This window comes from Paramormyrops kingsleyae, chromosome 17 (assembly GCF_048594095.1).
Source record: "Paramormyrops kingsleyae isolate MSU_618 chromosome 17, PKINGS_0.4, whole genome shotgun sequence".
Lineage (NCBI taxonomy): Eukaryota > Metazoa > Chordata > Actinopteri > Osteoglossiformes > Mormyridae > Paramormyrops > Paramormyrops kingsleyae.
In genome coordinates this window covers 24,794,319-24,816,726 of record NC_132813.1, presented here as the reverse complement: position 1 = coordinate 24,816,726, position 22,408 = coordinate 24,794,319, and the positions used below count along the sequence as shown (strand labels likewise).

The following is a 22,408-nucleotide window of genomic DNA, read 5'->3' as shown; positions in this document are numbered from 1 at the left end:
TCAGCTGGTTTGAGACTATTAGTAAGTAAATGCTAAACATTTTTATCATATGAAACAAACTTAGCAAGCTTTGCAGTTTTAATAATGGTTCCTTTGTAGTGTTCCTTCATTGTCTAGTATATGTTAAAGAGGTCTAAAGTTCACTAATACTCTCTTTGCATGAGCTCTTTAAGCGCTCTGTGAGACAATCATAAACATTCTCGTCCTTGCTGTTTTGAGTGTTGCTGTTCTTATAAGCAGTGGGGCGTGTTTGTGAGAAATTTTGTAAAAATGACTTAGAAGGAGAAACTTGACCAGTACTGGTTACAAAAAGACATTTGTCTTCCACTGTATGCAAATATTTTGGATTCCATAGAGAAACTATTGGACAAAAGCAAATGATTTGTCAGCAGTGCTTTGTGTCTGTTGGCTCAACTCGTGGCAACACCACTAGCTTATTTGGCAGACTGTATTTGTAGATAAGTTCTGTTTGCTATAGTTACTTTTCAGCTCCTTAAGTTAAAATATCTTCACAAATGTGAAATTTTCCAGTTTCCTACTCAAAACACAATATCTTAACAAAAATTATATTATTATGTACCATATTATGTAAGATGATGCAGCTAATTGACAGGGTTAACCGTAGTATTAGCAGTGATTATTTTGGGATGCAGAAATCATAGAATGTAAATGAAGCAAAACAGTACAAGTCATGACAGACCGGCTAGGCTACTGCAAGACACTAAATGGCATGTATCTATTAGAGCTGAAGATCTTTGACGGGACCCGCCAGGTTCGGTCGCTTTCAGACTTAATTTCCATCATTTTACACGGACTAGGGCTTGCACTCTGGCTTGCGCGGTAAATGAATGGTCAGGTGATGCGTTTCGATTAGCGCGAGAAAGTTGCGAAAATGGATGCTGAGGTGGTGAAACGGAGGCTAGCCTCTGGCTTGCTTTCGTTGCCAGTGCAACCAAAACGTAAAGTCTGAGGTGTGGAAAAGTTTTGACCATGAGAATAATGAGCCAGTGGGTTCTGCGAAATGCAAAAGATGTGACATTCTGTTAAAGTACGACAGCAAAACGACAGGGAATTCATCGCTGATAAGGCATGTTGATCGAAGCTGTTCAACACCTGCCAGTGTCCAGGATCAACCAATCAAATTGTTTGTTACAGCATCAAAACCCATCCCTGCAAAGGTGAAACAAACGGTGATGGAGAAGTGTGTCAGCTTTTGCTGTAAAGACATTAGACCTTTTAATATCGTAAATGGCGAGGGTTTTGAAGAGCTGGCGCAAGAACTAATTAATGTCGGGGCTGCATATGGGAGGGTTCCCATAAACACTATTATTCCCGCCATGTGACAATTGCGAAGAGGTGCACTGACATGGCAGAAGAAAAGAGGGAAGCTTTAGTACAGAAACTTTACTTTGTGGCTTAACAGAGACTTTGTTGAAGGATGGCACAGTTGCAATAACCACAGACGTGGACAGAGGATTATCGGAAAATTAGTTATTTGACAATCACATGCCATTTCATAAATGAGGATATGGAACTGGTGAATAAAACCCTGACAGCTACAATGTTCCCTTTGGAAGAGACAAAGACTGGAGAAAATATCGGACGGGAGATACTGAAACTACTGGTGACAAAATTTGGCCTTGATGCCTCCTCTCTCAGCAAAATTGTATGGGTGACCGATACCAGAGATTTGACTGCATTGACCATGTTATTAATACGGTACTGCGCCATGGCCTCGACATTGCCGAGTTAACCAAAGCCGACGGTGCTCTGGACATAGGAGATATCATTTCTGCTGCTAAATCATTAGTGAGGTATGTTAAACAGTCGGTGTTGGCTGTGCAATTGCCAACAACATTGCTGCAAATGGGAGACACTCGGTTCAGTAAGGTGTACCTCACATTGACTTCGATACAGGCCATTTATCATGAGCTCCATGAAAAGCTGGAGGAACGAAGGGTGAGCGCACGCATTGGAAAAAATAGCACAAGACACTAGGCTTTTTGATAGACTTTCTGAAGCACAGCGGGATCTTGAGGGAGACAAGTATCCAACCCTTAATCGTGCATGTGTCTGCTGTGAGAAACTGAAACGCCACTGTCAGCCTGATGCCCTGGACTCCCCTCAGCAAGCTGTCGTGCGTAAACGGCACGAAGACTGGCTCGCGCGTAAAGTGATAATATAGGACCTCCACAGGATCGCAACATTCCTCTGGCCAAAATGTAACCAGCTGAGAATGTTGTCACACTCAGACAGGAATGCCGTACATACTCATGCCCGAACTCTTCTGCAAGCCGTAGCTGCAGGTGCACTAGATGTGGAGTGTCAAGACCCAGAGCTCTCTGGAGTCGAACCCACTCCTCCGGCAAAAAGAGCGAGTGGGAAAATGTACAGCACACTGATTGGGAGGATGACGAGGTCACTCGCTACATTGAAACGGCTGTCATGGAAAATGAAATGGATGTTCTTGGCTGGTGGAAGACAGACAGACAGACAGACACAGACAGACACCTACCGAAAACTTGTACAATTAGCCAGATCAGTACTATGCATCCCGGCCAGCAGCAGCGAAAGAGTGTTCAGTAACTTTCCTCCACAAAAACATGTAGCCTAATCTTGGTCAGTAAAGGTTTTTCTAATTATAACTAAATTTTAATTGAGTCTTAAATGTATAATGTAGACAGAGTATATAGGGTAATGTTGGCACTATTCTTTTATTAAATTTCAGCTGCTGTTTACCATCACGTTTAGGTCGGATTGTGGAGAGAAGTGGTGAAGCAAATCCCGCGGAGCCTTTATCTTAATTTCGTTATGCCAAATACCTATCTTAATTTAGAATTTATCTTAATTTTATTGACATGTTGGCTTATTTATAGTGCTGCGATGTTATGATGTTAACAGAGGACTTATTTTATTTCTTTGTTCCAACTTCCAAGTGGCCTATAGCCTATGTTAGTCATGAATAAATGATGTTAAAAATGTATAAATGACTCATTCTTGACAAAAGGCAAAAGAGCTGTGTGCGTGCGCACATTTGAATAATGCCGGGTTGTAAACGGATTCGGGCTTTTAAAAAGCTGTCAATCAAAATGTACTTGGGCTCTGGACGAATTCTGTTGGGCTTGGCCTTGTCGGGCCTAACTTTTAAGGCCCGATTACAGCTCTAGTATCTATGGCTAACTTCACATTGTTGGGTGAGTCTGTCAAATCAGGATGTCTTCCTTTTAACATGTAATTGCATGTTGTGATGTTTAAGTTCTGCCTTGCAATACTGACAGACTGCATTTTGATTCACTTTCAATGTGAAATTTGTTCTTTATTTGGACCTTCATCCACCTTGCACAGTCTTCCTTCTGCCAAATTTTTGAGAAATTGAGAATGCAAAATCAAGTTTTAAATCAACCTTGGAGCAAATGCCGAATCATGACAAATCTAGTGTATCTGTTACAGAAATGTGTTCATAGTGCAAATAAGAAATAAATAGAATATTAATATTTAGGCATATAAAATATGAATAATAAATGCCACTTCAAGACATGGACATTGACATACTTAAAGAAATGCAGGTAAAAACCTTATGGTGGGGAAAGATTTGGCTAATTGGTATGTACAGTACTGTACAAAAGTTTTAGGCAATCAGTAGAGATGATGGTTAAATAATCTTCATATTGGTCTTAAACAATAATGATATGTCAGTAAAAGTGTGCCAACTTCAAAACCTCTTCTAAAGTCACCTCAGTACTTAGTACAATAATCTTCCGGTACACCCATGTATTTTTTTGACTCGATCACTAGCATACCATATTTGGTGAATCAATACCTCATAAAAGGTTTTAACTAAGTTAATCAATTGAGCTGGTAGTGAAATTTAATGACTATATGGAATGGCTGGGGTATTCCTGAGGAGAGGATTGGGAACTTTCTTTTAGCTGTCCAGTAAGACATCAGTAACATTTTGGAGAACAGAATAAATTCTTACTCATTTTTTATTGTGTTACTCTTAATTTGCATACGTTCTAATGTTAGACTGTGTTTTATATTTCTGAGCAAATATACATTTACTACCCAGATAAACAGCCTTAAACATTTTCTGATTACCTAAAACTTTTGTCCAGTACTGTAAGTGGAATGTGTAAAAAAATTAATAGGTGTAGTTTCAGAGTTACATGTCACAACTAGAAGTCACAGTATTCAGGTAAAATAAATGAATAAATAAAAATAAAAATTGACTGATCTTGGCCAGCATTCACAGATCACTGGGGAGCCTAGTTTGCCAGAAGCTATTTGGCAAGAGCAGTTGTCATGGTTACTGAATGACCAACTTTTAAAATCATGGCCTAAATTTCTTTTCTTTCACAATTTGTTACTCTTGAATAATTATTGATTAAATGATATCCCGGCTTTCTTATGATTTTCTGTGATCCTGTTTTTTTTATATCTTTTTTGTGCTTAATTCGGTCTCTAAAATGGACAATCCATTTGACTAAACAAGGCGATGTGCATTTAGCAGTTCAGCCCCTTTACTGTGATTGCATTATATGAACCATTAGTCCTTCAGATTTCAAATCATCATGGTGAGCAAAAGTTTCAACACTGTAATACTTGGTTCACATTAAAAAAGCCAAATGAATGAAGCTCTGTTACTGTTCCCACTGCATAAGGCAAAGAAGGCTTTTGGTCATGCTAATTCATTCATATATACAGCTCATTTATAGATTGATACTGTTATAGAATTCACTTCTGCAATTTTTTTGTGTGTAGATTCTTTTTTTTAATTAATTTTTTTTTTTTTTTTTTTAAAAACAAAGTATATTCCCACAAGCTTTTTAGGTTATATTTTTTTCTGACATTATTTTACAATAGTACCCATTTTTCCCAACAACTGCTTTACTGAAGCCATTCAGGCTAAGAAATATCTTGTGGTAGTCATCTAGGTAGCCAGATGATTAAAACTTTTCTTTTTGAATAAAAGTGAGGCATATTCCATGAAAACAATTTTGTTTATTAGCCATAGTCATTCCTATGAGTTAATTCAATTTTTTTTTATTTCCTCTCTAAACTCTGACAGGCCTCTATTCCCTTTCTAAACCATACCAGTAAACCTGAATGTATTTGGAAATCGTTGGTATCTGTTATGTGGTTTCAGTTGACCTGCATTCTAAAAATAGCCAGCCACAATATTTGTGGTTGTCATCATCAATTAATAATTTAAATTGTTTCCTTTTTAACTTTTTGGTCATTTATTTGGTTTTTTCTCATTTATTCAGTTATTCTGTAAGGTTTATATGCACTAATTAATTTGGCTTCTGGAAATTTTTGGTTTGTTGGCCTCTACAAAAGCTTGAAGTACTGCTGGTCGTTTCTCTTACTCTGTCGACTAAGTGCTCATTCGTTCAAAACATGCCTGGTCAAAGGTGTCCATCAAAGCAATAGGTTCAGTGATTTGTCTGTAGCTTTAGAAGGAACCCATTCTAAAATAACGAAAAAGGGAGTTCAACATAAATTTCTCACAAACCCATCTAGGAGTGATTTAAACAGCAAGGATGAAAACGATAATGATTGTCTTGGAGAATGCATGCAGTATTCAAATGCAGCGGAGGTAAGCTTTAAACTGATTTTTAAATCTTGAAAAGGAATACAGTAGAATCTTGGTACTCGAACGCCTCTTGACCAACTTAAACATGGAATTGGTCTGTTGAATTTTTTTCGACTTGTACCTTGACCTAAATCTTGGAACTGAACCATTCCTGCTAAAACTTGTATGGGTCGAGATGCGTTGAACTGTACCAATACGGACCTCGAACGGGTCGTTCACGAAAAATCTAACCACAACTCAACCGAACTCTAGGGACATGACAAAACAAAGCAGACCTGCTTAAACTTGTACAGATCGAGACGCGTCATGATGGGCTGACATAAAGGCAAACGGGCCTACTGGGGCGCTTACACCTATAAATCATTCTCATTCATTCACAACATTGATGCCTGGTCCAGCAAAGTAATAGGTTCAATGATTTGTGTCTAGCTTTGGAAGGAACCCATTCTAAGAAATGAGGTAGTGTCTCTCTTAGTCAGTTCTGTCTCTGAATGACTATACAGTTGTAATACGTGATTATCTTTTTTAACCCTCTGGGGACGAGGGCATCGTCGGCGATGCTGTGTATCTTTCTCATATATTTCAGTTCATAACTGGCTGAATTGTTATTGTAGAAATATGAAAAAAATGCGGACTAAATCCATAATCTGTCGTCTTTTCAAAACGTTCATTGTCAGAAGTATTAAAGTTTTAAAAATTAGGTTAAATAGGCAAAAAAGTAAACCATGTCGTCTTTCTTTGTTATACCTGCATCAGGGGCGTATAGTAGTGCTGGGCGATATACCAGTTCATACCGAAAACCGTTTTTATTATTGTTATGATATGAATTTTTCTTATACCACAATACCGGTTTAAATAGCCTACACAACGTTCGGAAAGTGGCGCAGCTGGAAACTGTTTAAGGTGGGACCTTTTTCACTGCTGCACTGCTAAAAATGTACTGCGAAAGATCAGAAACGGAAGATATAGCTGACGCTGGAATTGAAAATAAGACACTGGGGTTGTCAAAAATTGATTCTCAGATTCTAATCGATATTAAAAATTAGTATCTGATTAGATACTCATTTTCATCATTATTGATAACAAGTGCGGTTTTCACCTCATTCACCACACTTCACACAGCACCACTAAGGCACCGGCACGCGTGAACACACGCACACACACGCAGCCCCTCCCCTCTTCTCAATAGCCGCTGAACATATTCACGCTGGTTAACACACACATACCGAGCTGGCCGAACATGACATATGCTTCAATTGAAGGCACTTCGCAAGGTGCTTTAGTGAAAAATTTAAAAAACGCAAAAGTGCCATTTGGAAGTATTTTGCAGACGAGCATGGAAAGGCTAAGGATGTCGATAAGCCTGTATGCAAACAGTTCTACAGAGGTGTTGCGAGGAAGTCAAGTAGCATGTCAAACCTGGCGAAGCATCTTAAAGACTGACATCCCGGTCTTTGAGAAATTTTGCAAGGTCAGTAAAGCTGGCGTTCCAGCAACACTGAACTATTAAACACTTATCAGAAATGTTAACTTGGCCGGCGCATACCTTAACATTAACCGTTTATTTTATTTTATTTATCCTTTATTTTACCAGGAAGATTCCACCAAGATACAATATCTCTTCTTCCAGGATGAAGATGGCAACAAATAAGAAAAATAAGACAAAAGTTTCATATACATACATACAGAGATAACTAGGGTTCTAGGTGTTTGTGCCCTAACCCTACCCTTTTCTGTGATTGACACTTTGCCCTTTTGGCCCACTCAGGTGAAAGAGTTCTATCTGTTTAGTTTACTTTATTATTTTAAAGGTATTTTTATTTTTTTAATTGCAAATATTACTTTTCCCCATCATCTGGTTCCCATTCTCTTATAGGTGTGCAAACAAATATGGCTAGGCCTTTATGATGACAGGACCTCTGCCGTTCCAGACTTCCGTGAACCACAAAAAGTAAAAGAATTTCTTCAAGAAAAGTATGAGAAGAAAAGATGGTAAGCTGGTACCGTATGCGTTGTGTATATCCATCTCTGCCTGTTGCATGCAGTTTGTCTCCTATTGCCTCATCTGTCATTTCCTCTCAAACTTTGCAGGTTTGTTCCCCCAGAGCAGGCCAAGGTCGTGGCCTCTGTCCATGCCTCCATCTCAGGATCTTCAGCTAGCAGCACCAGCAGCACTCCTGAGGTCCGACCCCTCAAGTCACTGCTTGGGGAATCTGCCCCCACACTGCACCTCAACAAGACTACACCTAGTCAGGTGAGCATTCCATACCCAGGTGAACAGTATAGTGTACTGTTCTTTAAAATATAAGATTTATTGATGCTTGATTTTGCAGAAATTTCAGTAGTGTCCTGTGTGTACATGCGGAAATGATTTGCAGGGTCATCTTGTGTGATTATAGCAGAATTGAATAATGTAGCTTTGAAGCAACATACATTACATTGCACTAGGGCTACACAATTCTAAAAGAAAATGCGAATTATGATTATTTTTTTTTTGCTTAGTTTTAGAACAACTTTTTAACCCTTTTTATCATTAGTTAGATAACTAGGGAGCATATAAATAAGCAGTCATTTGGGGGTCTAGAACAGTATGAATTCATTTACATTATTTCTTATGGGGAAATTCAACTTGGAACTCGACCAAATCAACAACTCGATCAGCCATCTGGGATGAATTAAGTTGTGTTCCTAGGTACCACTAATTATTTAAATTGCAAGTTTTTTTTCCTATGCCAGAGTAAAAATGTTTTAGCGAAACCTAAACTGCCCGCACTGTAATGTACGTACCGTAACAAAAAAATAATTTAGCCGACTGGTGAAGTAAGAATTGCATGTACACAGCATGCAATGTTGGTATTAATATCACACATTGTCCAGCCTTATAATATACTACAGCCATGTTTTTGAATTCAGTACAAAATATCCCGCCTTTCGCTTTGATGTTAAGTGCGGGTACCGTTTTTTACGCCAGTGGAAACACAACATCTTGAAGTACCGTAGTTTTGGTACTTTCTTGAAGTATCAAAAGTAAGGTACCTGTGCAGTGGAAATGCGCCCTTTAAAGAGAATACAGAATTATGGGACATTTGAGACTCTCTGAGGAAAAGTAGGAGCACTTCTTTTGATCCAGCTGATGTAATACAAGGCAGAAGAATCATTGTATTTTAGAGATTGCATAGAGGTGTGAATCAAGATCGCTGTTTTTTTTACGAGTAATTGTGCAGCTCTACATTGAATCCCCATTATGTAACAGGTGTTTTGTTAAGTGCTTCTCTTTTTGCTCTCAGTCCCCAGTGGTGAGCCGTGCACAGGCACAACAGATGGGTCAGCAGTTCCAGGAGAAGAAGTTTGACCTCCTCAGTGACCTGGGCGGTGACATCTTTGCTGCCTCAACGTCTCAGACCGCAGGCTCTGCCAACTTCGCAAACTTTGCACATTTCAACAGCCACCCAGGTAAGAAGAGCATAGCTGGGGCTTAATCTGGAACGGACTGCTGCCCTGTTAGGATACTCTGTGCCTTGATGTGAAGGTACTCCCCATCTCCTGCGTGTGCCTCTCATGTGTATCTAAGTACCACAGTGCTGTAAACGTTAGCTCCCGTTAGACCAAGTACAACTCTTAAATCATGCTAATGAGTTTTCATAAGATTCTGTTTTGCACATTAAAACACACGCGTATATATTCAAACCAATGTTATAGAGAGAAGGGTGTTTGCATACTATATCACTGTATCATATTGTGGTTATATTTTTTATGTATATCCAAGCTATTACAAATGTAGTTAAGAATCACTTTTTCATGATTACCAAGTAATGGTATTAAAAAGGTAATGAAAATATGGTATGAATAGACACATTCAGAGATGCACAGCTCCCACGCGAGTTCTGGATTTAAGATGGCAAAGATTGGCCTTTTCCCATCCAAATCTCACATGAATTATGGGTCAAGAGGTCTATTCTTTAGTCCTGTGTATGGGAGCAGATTGCTGGCCAGGAGAGTGAACAGCTGTCACAATGAGGAGGGGACCCTAAGCCATACCACTGCATGCTTTTTACATCTTATGTGCACTCTCTGTCCATTTTGGCTCATGTTTAAGTTTACCATTCCTATGTTGGCATAACCATCACTTTTCTGTTTGTTTCCCTATGACCTGCAGCTCAGAATACTGCTAATGCAGACTTTGCAAACTTTGATGCGTTTGGACAGGCTGGTGCAACGGCTCAATTCCCATCAGCACCACAGGCTGCTTTTCAGCCCTCACACACAGGTAGCGCCCCCTGCAGCCCTCTCTTCACTTACACTCACCTGTGTATACCGTCTTGCACATACATGCACATGCAACACACTTTAGATGCTTCAGTATATGCATGCATTGTCATTCTTGACAATTATCTTTTTATACACACACACACACACACACACACACATTTTCTTTAACACTAGGAATTATACATGCCAGCAGCTACCCCCCCCCCTCTTTCCAGCAGTATATGGCCTACTGATTTTTGTCTCAATTCATTTGTTTGTTTGTTTGCTTTTCCATAAATGATTACTTGTACTTTTGGGAAGAACCGCTACCTCACGTTTATTTCTGTTGTATCAGAGACCTGTGGGTTTTTACTGACCATTTTGTCAGACTATTCCCTGCTTTGTTTCTCTGTTTTCCTCTTTTAGAGTTTGTCTGAAACTGTTGCACTGCTTGCTTTAACACTCTATGAAAGTTTTCTTTTGTGTTTAGTAAAGGTTGTTCACGCCAAAAAAGTCCATTTTATTTGATTTCCTTTTCACCAAAGTATGTATGTGTTTTGTCTGGCATTATGACCACAGCCAATGATTGTGGGTCGACTAAATGTTCTGTATTGGTGCTGAACAGCCCTTTTGTTTTGGCAGGTGGTCTAACCGCTGCTTGGCCTGTGCTTTTGGTTCCCATTTGCTCTGTTTCTTTAAATTTACTTCACACTTTTGTTTGTTTCTTTTCTGCTTTCTGTTCTGTTCTGTCACTTTCCTGTCCCTCCTGTTGGCTGCCAGTTTTCATTGCTTTCTCATCCAGCCACAGTGTGGGTGAGTTTGCCACTGTTCTGCTACCTCTGACCTCACACAGTAAGTTTGCTGGGCCCCCAGGAGCTCTCAGCCCTGTCTGTTTCCATCACTGCCTCTTTGCTCGTCCACTTTGTCTTTCTGTATCTAATACTATACCACCTTTATCTAACTGGAAGCTGTTGATGAAAAGAGAGCTAAGGGCCATAATCGTAAATTTAATTTTACCAAAGAAATACAGGATCTAGGACATGTTTCAGCCTCATATCTTTATGATACAAGTCTGTAATTGGACTGGTCAGTTTATAATAGCTTGATGTGTGTATGTATGTGAGTGCGTTTGATTTTACATGCTATAAATAAATGTTTCCCATTTATCTTTGAACTGCAGCATATCTGAAGATGTCTAAAAACATTTGTTGTGGCAATTTGGTGTTCCATGAGATAGACCGACACCCTATTCAGGGTGTGCCCTGCTTCAAGACCTTTGTTTTCTGGGTTAGGCTCCAGGCTCATTGTGACCATGTATTAAGTTGCATAGAAGATGGATGGGTGAAATATGTTGGATAGTTTTCAGCAATAAGCTAATATCATCCAAGTATATTTTCTTCCTAATCTCCCAAGAGCTCCGTAGTTGCCATTCAGTTTTATGGGCTCTAATAAAAAAAATAGTATGTTACTTTCTAATTAGAATTTTTTATTGTCTGTAAGACATACCACCTAACAATTCCTCGATTGTCCTGACACGAGCATAGCTGTATGGTATGCCACAGCCCTACTATTCTCTGATTATCATACATTTGGTCCTCATTGTGCTGCCACTAGATGAAATGAAGGGTTTGAACTTTGTGTGGTGTGGACTGCAGCCAGGAGAGGGCTGTTATCGCCAACCCAGTATTATACTCCTCTGAAATTAAATGCAAAGTGACGTTTTTTGGCCTATATTCTGTCACCTTTCTTTATAATTGAGCTAGGCCTTTTTCCCAAGCCTAGCTGGGACTATTGTTATGAAACAGCACAGCATAGCCTCTGCATTTATGCCATGATTGCCGATTATTCAGTTTTGTTTATCATGGTATGACCTATGACCTAATACATACAATATGCAACATTTTCTCAGCTACTGATTTGTGTTAGACTCAGTGCTTACAGTTACCAAGGTTCGTACCAAGTAAGATGCCACCTACATGTGTACAGCGCAACTGTAATTCATCAGGACTTCTTTAGCCTTCTGTGACCTATCACAGGTTTGTATTTAAAAATGGATATGTTACAGCGTTGCGCTATATTTATCATGGAAGTGCCCAAGGTAGTGCTCAGTGTCAAGGTGCAGTTGTTCACAGCTACTCCATAGTGGCGGTTGTGATGGTATCCGGTGCAGTGCTGTGCCACTTGTGAATGCTGTGTATGTGAAGGAGCCTTGTAAAAAGTGGACAGACACAGTGCATGGAAGCCTTGCAGCTTCAAGCTCTCTCTTGATACCTGTGTCATTTTTCTCCTCCATACAGGTAGCAGCTCTGGATTAGCTAATGCCAGTTTTGCAAATTTTGAAAACTTCCCCAAATCCTGTAGCGCTGACTTTGGATCCTTCAGTTCCTCCCAGAGTAACTCCGCAGGAGGCCCCAAAGCGGCTGTAGACAGCACTAGCGTCCCAGCTGATAGATACACAGCTTTGGCTGACCTGAATAACATCTTTAGCTCTGCCAAACCTGAGCAAGGTAACTTTTTTTTGCAGCCCTCCCTGTTTTGCAGAATTAAAGATGTCCACCCTGCTTGGGTTTATCCTGATGCCAAAGGGCAGAGTAGAGAAGCCGCAGTGGCCTTCTGCCTGAAATATATCTGCCCACTATAAATCAGAGTGCGCTCCTTGGCTTTATTATTTTGTGAGTTTAGAAGGTTTTGGTTGGGGAGAGGGTAGGAGAATTGATAGGTCATGTCATTCATTCTAAAACCAAAGCACTTCTGTACACTTTTTTGGGCCCACTTCTGCAGAACTGTCCCCACCGGAAGTTTCTTTTGCCACAATTCATCTTTACATAAACAGTCTTAATTGTTGCGCAACCGACACTGTCGGCATTGTCTATTTGGGCTGTGTTTGTACCTGTGATAAAAGAGCACTGTGTTTGTCAGGAGGGACGTGCTGTTCAATACTAATTTGACCGTGTCGTGTTAGTTGTAGATCCTCTTGGCAGCACATTTGTGTTTAACTGGAATCTTCTGTAGTGATACGCTAGGTTTCTGCTTTCAGGGTTGGGTCCCGGTGCACAGTTTTCATCGTGTTAAGGTGTTTGCCAGAGAATGTGTAAAGTCGCTGCTGCCGTCTGTACTGGTTGAGAGGGCCGACGCTCTGACCCGCTCTCTGTGTCCTGTCTTGCACCAGGAGGTAGTATACTTAGTGGGATAAGTTCTGCCCCGGCTTCAGCAGGAGTAGTGCCACCTCAGTCCCAATCTGCTGGGGGTGGAGGCGACCGCTATGCTGCTTTGGCTGAGCTGGACAATGTCTTCAGTTCTTCTGCCCCAACTAGTAGTGTGTACAGCACAAGCAGCTCTGCCCCAGGGTAAGTCAGAGATTGGATCTCTTACACATAACTGCCCTGTGATGTGAGAAAAACACATATCCAAACAGTGTGCTGTTCTCACTTATACCCCCTCCCCCTGCCAGTTCCTGTTGTGTCTGAACTGCTGGTCTGTTTGTCTGAACAAACAGTCAATGTGCTCTCCTCTGCCTCAGCAGTGTCTATGGTGCTGTGACAGGGGTTACTCCAGCCCAGGTACAGCAGGTGATACCCAGCATGCCCCCGGGTTTTGGAGGTGAGTAAATGCCCCTCTTATTTTTGTCATTTTCTTTGGATTAGTAGATGGAAGGCAGGTGTACTGAAGTCACTTGACATCTACATAGGTGCATTAATAATTACATGCCAATTTTTTTTCTTCTATAGTTTGTCACTTTCAAAACTGATTACTGCTTTTCTTGTATTGTTTTAGCAGCTCCATCAACAAATCCCTTTGTTGCTGCTCCGGTTGCCCCAGCAACCGCCCCTACCAATCCGTTCCAGACCAATGGCAGAGCAGCAGCTGTGGCAGCCACAGGTGGAGTCGGTGGGAATGAATGTGTGGTTGAGGGGGTTGTGTGGGGTGTGATGGGATAGTAGGAGCTTGTGACATTGAAGCACTACTTAACTATGGAACCATACTGGTGCAAATCTCAAGAAACAGCTTTTAGTTAATTTTTGCCTATATCCATTAATATTAGCAGACCGAATTGACCTAGAAGAGTCATTCAACCAGTGCTTTCATTTTGAAACTCTTCACAACTGCGTTGCTGTGTTTCCCATAAACTCTGTGGTATAGGGTACTCAATGACAAAAAAGTGAAACAAATTCTGAATTTTACACAATTATTATGATATAATATTCTGTCTGCTGATGGTACTTATTGTCACAAGGAAGTATCAGAAAAGTGGTTGCCTTTTAAAATTGACCATAATTGATGACAGGTCACAGTGTGTCTGTGTGTGCTTGAAAAGTAGAGGGAGTCTGTCTTTGACAGTTCTATCTGGTTGTTCTCGCCATGCTGGACAAGGCTTGTTTGGAACCCTGCACGGGCAGGCCTTCCCTCAGGCCCATTTTGGTAGGTTACTCCTTGGCCTCATCTTTTTCCTGTTTTTGCCTCTTTGTGGCTTGGTGTCGCACTGCTTCTTGAACTCATTTCGACCTCATTTCCTTGATTGCAAACGATGTGTGTTTTGACTTCTGAGCCTGGTACAGCTACCTTGAGCATGGATGTTCTTTTCAGACACTTGTTTCAATGCACTGTTTATTTAAGGTTGAAAATAAGATTAGAATTTGGGTTATTGCAAGGTGTTACAGTTAAGTACAGGTTAACAGTAATATTTCAAATGCTTAGCTGCTGTTTGAGTCAACACTTCTGCTAAGTAATAGTAGCCAGGCTACATTAATAAGAGCTAAATAGATATTCTCTTTCAGTGGTGGATTTAACTTATCATTGAACTGAAAAATAAGAGACGAAAGTAAATATAAAAATATCTGCTTAAACAAAATTTAGGCTGTGGAGCAGTGTAACAGTAATATTTCAGCAGTAAAAGTTACTTATTGTTGAGCCCAATGGGGAGCAGCTTGCACACATAAAGAACATCAGGCAGAAAACAGGCATATTTAAAATCAACAAATGATTCTAAAAGAATTTCATATTGACATAATTCCTTTATACTGGAAGCCCTGCCTCTCTGTGCACTTCAGTACTCCCATGCTCATGCGCAGCTGTCCCTGAAAGAAGATGACCACATCCTCACTCCTTGTGACTGTGCTTATATTCCACCAGGGGAGAGTCATAGATCTATTAGACAGTAAGGCTTGATCATTATTCTATTGCTGCTCTGTCACCATCAAAACAACTTTGATACAAAGCAATAAATAATTGCACTCTGACAAGGAAATTTTTACCTGCTTGCAAGACATGGGGTAGTAGTGTTTCCTTTACAGTTAAAAAAAAATGTTTCTTTTTTTTCTTCTTCAACTTTTTAGTGTTCCAGTTGTGGTCGTATGCTTCTTGTGATCATGATTCCAGTGTAGATGCTGCATCTTTGTGCTTCCTGTTTTTCACCAGTTTAGCAGTGTCCTGTAATCTACTAAAACATTACTGGTGCAGCAGTGTTGTTGAGACCAGGTAATAGTAAACTGGTTAAGTAGGTGTACTGTACCTGGTACAGCATTCTTGTGGGTACAGGTACAACATCTGCTCGCTGTAGAGCAATACCAGTGCCCTAGAAACCACTCCACTGGGACTGCAGGGACTATGTAGGCCACTTCCACCCTACAGGCTCAGGCTCACAAGGGTTCTTCTTTTATTTGTCCCTTATGGACCTCTGTCTGTTTTGTTTTACCAGCGTTTTATTGTTTTAAACTACTGCTAATGTAGTATGTGCCCTTTATCCATTAACACATTGTAGGCCTAAGGAATAGGCTGTGTCTGTCTGTTTGTCTGTATTTGTTTCTATTTGCATTTTAATATTTTCTTTCCCTGATATTTACTGTGTGTCATGTTATGTAAGGCCCATTTGCGTTACTGAGTACACTGGCTTTAGTGTTTGTGAAATGCAGATATTGATATACTACAGATATAGTACTTGCTGCTTTCTGTTTTGTTTGTAATATTTTATATATGTGGTTGTGGTGGATATTAGTTGCAAGGTACCACGTAAGATGTATGTTGTGTTCCACTAATATTTTAACAGTAGGATTTTTATTTCTGTTCTAGCCCTGTGGATCTGAATTGATTAGGGACTATAGGGTAGTCCATTTTTTGCTTACACATCAGATGATGAGTTTTGAAATTGCAATTTATCACACTTATGTTACTTACAATGAAGAAGTCATAGAAATCACCCACCTCTCAAAAGTGTCCGGTGATCAAAATACATTGTCATTCTTTCCGCAAAACAAGCTAAATAGGGCAAATTGGCCATATTGCAAAAACTACCACTGTATGTAAGGTCCCATTTACACATTGCACTTAAGGGACAAAGTCTGGGGGGTAAATAAGGGAGAGAAAAAAACAATAGGTCAATATGGACAAACAGAAGTTTTTATTTTATTACAATTAAATTCTAAGTAATTCTACATGAGAGAGATGAAGTAATGTGGGGGAAAAATACTTTTTGTTTGCATGCTGTTTACAAATGCAGCACTTAAAAAGCACATGTAAAATTACAGAGACTTTACTGCAACTTTTTTTTGGCAAATAAATTACCACAAAATAATTTAAGGTATTTTGCCATAAATCTGGTAGTAAATTCATGCTGAACCATGTGACCTGCGGAGCTGTAAATTGATATTTTAATCAGGTTGTATTAACATGGTAGTAGTGCAGCTGACTGTAATTATGAAGCTGTGGATATCCAGAACAGCTTAATATGTAACGTTACCCTGTATCAATAGTGATTCATAAACTCATCAGTGAAATGGGAACGTTAACCTTGGTAGCTGTTAAACTACCGTCGGTCATTATTATTAATTGTTAAACATTAACAGCTAATGCTGAGCACTTATAAATTAAAATTTAGTTTATTAATGATAGCTAATGTGTTAAATGTTTTTTTTTTTTAAATCTTATTTTATCAACATACCACTTAAAGTGCTTGGTAAGAAATGGAAATGAATGTGAATTTCAATGTTTGGAACTACGGACGCTCCTCTACTTACCAGTGATACGTTCCGAACGGCCGTTCATAACTTAAAATGTACATAAGTCGTTATTCAACATAATTTTAACAGTATACGCAAGTACAAAGCACTAGGATGCTGGGAGTACGCACACTACTGCTGCACGGCGGGAGTAGCGGCCAGAAGTCGTACTAGGTGGAATTGGCGCACAGAAAAAAAATATTAATGTTGCAAATAGGAAACTGGAGCCCAATGAACACAATTTGGACTTACTGTCCTCTTCTTTCGTATGTCTGAAAGTTCATAAGTTGAATGTTCTTAAGTAGAGGAGCGTCTGTATTCTCCATCCCCATGACCGGAAAGTTTGCTGGAAATTCCTCCAACTTTTTTACAATGGGCACCTATGGGAGTGTCGCCACTGTTTTTTCTACTGGTCTGCTACACAAAACGCAGCATAAGCGCACTGTTTGACACTAATAATCATCTTTGTGAAACACCAATGAGCGGTACATAGTTGTGTGGATTAAACGAAACATCGAAGCAAAGAATTTGCATCGAGGATTTGTTTGTAGTTATCAGAGTTGCTCGATGAATTGTTGCAGCCCTAATTTGCTTTTTATCATTTTATTTTTCGTTGGTTGATAAGATTTCCGGAACTATTGAAAATTTGGAAAATGTAGCCAACTGTAATTGTGTAATAGGAAGGCTGCATGTGACGTTACACAGTATCATACACAACAAGCAAAGGCTGTCATCCGCTAGAACGGTGAATAGTTTCTAGGGCTGCCACTAATGACTATTTTTCTCTGGATTAATCTAAATATACCGATTGGTTGTATAATCTAAACAATAAATTTTCCTCCAGAAAATTAAATAGTTCAACTTAATTTTATTTTAACAAAATCAAACTGTATGTCATTGCAGGGCTTTAGATAATGGACACTAGTTTTCGGCCATATACAGACATTATTTTCACCCACGTTTCGGAAAGAAAATTAGTAGTATGCTTAAAATATTACTGAGACGCGTATTGTGATACCCAGAAGTTAGTAATCTGTATGAATTTGTTGTATTCTTATGTTTAAGATTAAATCCAGAGTGCCCCATGCTACTGTTTTGGTGAATCATGGAAGCAATAAGCACTGAAGTGGCGTTGATTTCCTCATAACCCGACAGTGGGCTGCTCACAACCATTTTGCTTTCAATGTGTAAGAGTCACATCCAGTGATATCCATTTTTCTTTATATTGTTTACTTCTATTTTATTTTATTTGACTATAATATTATTTTATTTTGCTTTTATAGCCTTATTTCATAGCACCGCAATGCAGTATACTTATACTTGAATTGATTGGTGTGACAAAAAAAAAACACTACCCCAGTGACAATGCACCAAAATGCATCAAAACACCATTGCCACCCTTCTATACTGTTCCTATGGTATACTACTCATTTGTATCTTGGTAGTGCACCCAATGATGTTTTGCAGGGTATAGGCTTAATTCAGTTGTAGCTGCTGGTTTATGTGTTTAATATGTGTGGTTGTCGAGGGTTTTCCCTTCACATTTAAGAATGTTTTAGATTATCCACTATAGTAGTATTTTTTGGTATTCCAGGTTAATTTCCATTAGTGAGATCACCAGTGTTTTAATTTAGCTTGTACCAGACAGTAGCTTTTGGTACATAAAGTATTTTTGCTGGATACCTGGTTTATTTCTACAGTGGAAATCAAAATTAGAGAAAAATATGAGCACTTGATTTTCCTGAAATATCGTTAACCTTCATTGCTCAGAATTTCAAGGACTGTTCTACTAGTATGTTTATCAAAATAATCAAGGCACTTCAAAAAAGCCTTTATTTTTTGGTCAAAGTTAAAGAACAGTAATCTTTCTAGTACAAAATAATATTTCGGCAAAATTTTTTGAAGAGTAACAGCTTTCAATCATTAGTAGGAAGTGTAGAGGCCCTTGCTTTGAATGACTTCAGCCCATCTACACCCGCAGAAGATCACTAGTTTCTCACACTGCTCTGGTTTGATCTTGTTTGATCTTCTTCTAATCTTTTCCACAGGGTGGTATCTGTAGTGGGTTTCTTGGCTATATCTTGGTCGTCAGGGATTCTCTATCAGGTCTGGACTCTGGGCTGGCCATTTCATTATTTCAATGCTGCTAGCTTCAAGAAACTGCTTTAGCTATTTTGCATTGTGACAGAAGACATTGGCTTGTATGAAAATTGCAGGCTGATTGGGAGATACTCACAGGGAAGGAACCACATGTTGCTGCAAGAGGTTCTGATAAACATTTGCAGTCACCTTGCCATGTAACTGTACAAAAAGCCCAACTCCTGCTGCAAAAAACATCCCCCAATCCATGATGCTTTCTCCTCCTAATTTAACTGACTTCTTTATGCACTTTGGGTTCTGTCTTTCCCCAGTTTGACACCAAGCATAATGTATCCCTTCAGACCCTAATGAATTAAACGCTCATCACTAAAGTGAATTCTAGACCAGTTCTCCTCTGTCTACACAACATGCTTCTCAGCAAAGGTTAGTCTAGCCTTTAGATTCTTTCTGCTGATGAGAGGCTTGGTCACTGCAGAGTGGACATTCAGTCCAAATTGGCTTAAATGGCGAGATGCTGTATGCAGAGATAGATCCTTACCGGCAAGCAATTCCAGCTGCACTGCTTCAACGATTCCCCAAAGTTATTCTTCACATTATCCTGTTCACATTATCCACATTTATCTAATGTAGGTGACCAGCAATTTTGGGGGTCTTGAATGAATCAAAAAACTGCAATATTCTAGAAATCACAGACTTGGAACGACCAACTTCACTTGCGGTGGCTGAAAGGATTATCCTTTTGGCGTTCCTCTGGAAAACCTGCTGTTGCAGGGGTTCAGTCACCTTAGAACAGCTCACCATCTTGGAAACTAATTAGGAGTGCTGTCAGGTAAATAGGGCTTGTCAGATAATAGGCTCTTTGCACGCATGTTTTCCGGATTCGCGTATACTGGCAAATCAACTTATGGTTTCTAGACGCCTGCCAAAAAGCCGAACTACAAGGCTCTAATTCTAATCTTCTAACATTCTAATCTTCTAACAAAATCTCAAACCAGCCAGCAGACCAAAGTTGGTGACACTGAATTTCCTTGGTAAAATACTGCACAATGAAGTATTTTAAAATAACATTGCTAATAAAAATATTCTAATCTTTTGGGTTATCTGTCTTTTGTACCATGCTCCTTTGTCGACCCAATACACCATCAAATTGTTTTATTTTCTGTACCCTCTTATTAACAGTTTTAAATTTTGAAATGTTCGTTCACTCAAGAAATGCCTCAGTCCCATATGTTTAAATCTGAACCATCCTGTTACTATTTCCTGTTTTCCCTCATCACTTCATAATGCACTGTTTTGCCTTTTATGATGTTTTTTCTCTTTAAAGAATAGCTTGATGAGAAAAACGTGTTCAGCATATCTCAGTTTAAAACACACTTTGGACTTAAATCGAAATGAGGCCAGTAGCCTCGGAACAATTGAAGCAAAGGCCAGTAGCCTATGGACCAGGGAAAATTTGGGTTATTAGTGTAGCTTAAGATCTGTAATGAAGTAAACTTATACACTGTAAAATGTATTTTACAATCTTTTTAATATATTTTCAAATATTTCAATCAAGAGCCAAAAAAGACACATTGGCAAACTGAGTATACCCATCAGCCTATTAAACACATGTTACTGTAATCGCTACCATATTATTTCAAATATCTAATAGTGGTTATTAAACAGATACAGGGTTTTTTGCTACTGAAAGCAAGCACCATGGCTTCAGACCATGTTTGTGCTAATGAATAACTTTTTTTAATCCAAGTCTGACGCAGTCTGAGTTCACAGGCATAAAAAAGAACTTATTTTAAAATACTTAATTGTGCAGTATTTTACAAAGGATAATCAGTGTCATCAACTTTGGTCTCCTGGCTGGCCTGAGATTTTCAATTCGAGACAAGTCTGCACACACATTTACATGTTTATAATAGTTTTATTAACTTGTAAATAGTCTGTATGGTTTGCAAACTATCCCAACACCTTTGATGCAGCTAGTTTTAGTTTTATAATGGAATAATATAGATTTGCCGTAAGATTTCTTGTGTGGTTGTGGGAGTCAGAAAGTGAGTCATGCCTGATGCGTGTGTTGGTACCGTGGAATAATTTGAAAAAAAGTGTTTCTTAAAATGCTTAATAATGATAAAAATGGGTTGCTGCCTTCTTACTCTTTTTATTAAAAAACCCTCTTCAGCACAATATCACTGTTTTATTTTCAGGCTAGCTTCTGATCCCACAAACAGAAAGCTTGACTGCCAGTATGTCTAATGGAAATACGTCACAGACATTGTGTGCAAATAAACCAATTTTCTTAAGTGTTTTTATATTGTGCTTCAGAATATATTTAAATTATGAAATATGCTTTAAAAACTGCCCTTCTATTACCGATAGGATAACTTCAAATAGATATAAGCAGTGATTTTGAAAATTAGGAAATTGTAGGTTCTATAATTTTAATCTCCACTGTATATTTATATTTGCAGTTGGTCTTTTAACTGTCTAATTTGGCTTTAGTATTTTCTGGTTGCCTGGAAAGCAAAACATTATTTCTAGCCTGTGGTTTTTGGAGTGGCAAACATGGATACCTTCCCGCAGTGCTGTGTTCGAGTCTACCTTAGTTAAGTACAAATCAAGACCCTATCTTTAAAAAAAACCAAGTTCCAACCAAGACCAAGAATGTTTCTCAATACAGTAAAATCTCAGATTGTGAGCATAATTCATTCCGGAAACGTGCTTGTAATACAAAGTACCCGTATATGAAAGTGAATTTTCCCATTGGAAATAATACATTTACATTTACATCATTTGGCAGATGCCCTTAGCCAGAGCGACTTACATAAGTGCTTTAAGACTCCACAATGAATTTTTCCCGATACTAGCTCAATAAAACCAAGGCTATGAATACCATCGATCTAATACTCTGTTGGAAAAGTGCTTTTTTTCCAAAAAAAGGATGAAGGATGAAAACAAGTCGAGCAGCTGCATTCTGAATCAGTTGGAGGGGACGAATGACGCTCAGTGGTAAACCCGCTAGGAGCGAGTTGCAGTAGTCAAGGCGGGAGATGACGAGGGACTGAACGAGTATCTGGGTAGCCTGTGTGGAAAGAAATGGACGTATCCTTCTGATATTAAACAGGATAAACCGACAAGAGCGGGAAATGTTGGCGATATGAGGGGAAAAGGACAGACGATTGTCCATGGTAACCCCAAGGTTGCGAGCAGTAACCGAAGGACGGATCAGGGAGTTGTCGAGGGAGATCGCAAGGTCCAGGAGGGGGAATGAGTCAGCGGGGATGTACAGCAATTCCGTTTTACTAGGGTTGAGTTTCAGTTGGTGAGCGGTCATCCAAGATGAGATATCAGCTAGACATGCAGACATCTTAGTGGAGACATGAGTGTCTGAAGGAGGGAAGGAGAGGATGAGTTGAGTGTCATCTGTATAGCAGTGGTAAGAGAAGCCATGAGAGGATTTGACCTCACCAAGAGATTTGGT

General features: G+C 39.3%; 1 protein-coding gene across 11 annotated transcripts in view; it reads left to right on the top strand.

Moving 5' to 3' along the window:
• The window catches only part of agfg1a (ArfGAP with FG repeats 1a), a 57,470-nt gene that overhangs the window by 30,046 nt on the left and 5,016 nt on the right, over positions 1-22,408 (top strand). For 2 of the 11 annotated variants that reach the window (XM_023796032.2, XM_023796028.2), the window contains exons 3-11: positions 7,473-7,588; positions 7,688-7,850; positions 8,884-9,049; positions 9,753-9,863; positions 12,142-12,351; positions 13,014-13,191; positions 13,365-13,444; positions 13,619-13,723; positions 14,216-14,263. In XM_023796032.2, the coding sequence (XP_023651800.1) occupies positions 7,473-7,588; positions 7,688-7,850; positions 8,884-9,049; positions 9,753-9,863; positions 12,142-12,351; positions 13,014-13,191; positions 13,365-13,444; positions 13,619-13,723; positions 14,216-14,263 (1,177 nt within the window). Of the gene's footprint in view, positions 1-7,472; positions 7,589-7,687; positions 7,851-8,883; positions 9,050-9,752; positions 9,864-12,141; positions 12,352-13,013; positions 13,192-13,364; positions 13,445-13,618; positions 13,733-14,215; positions 14,264-22,408 lie in introns of all 11 variants that reach the window. The other 9 variants (XM_023796030.2, XM_023796029.2, XM_023796031.2 and 6 more) reach the window with 9 other exon arrangements.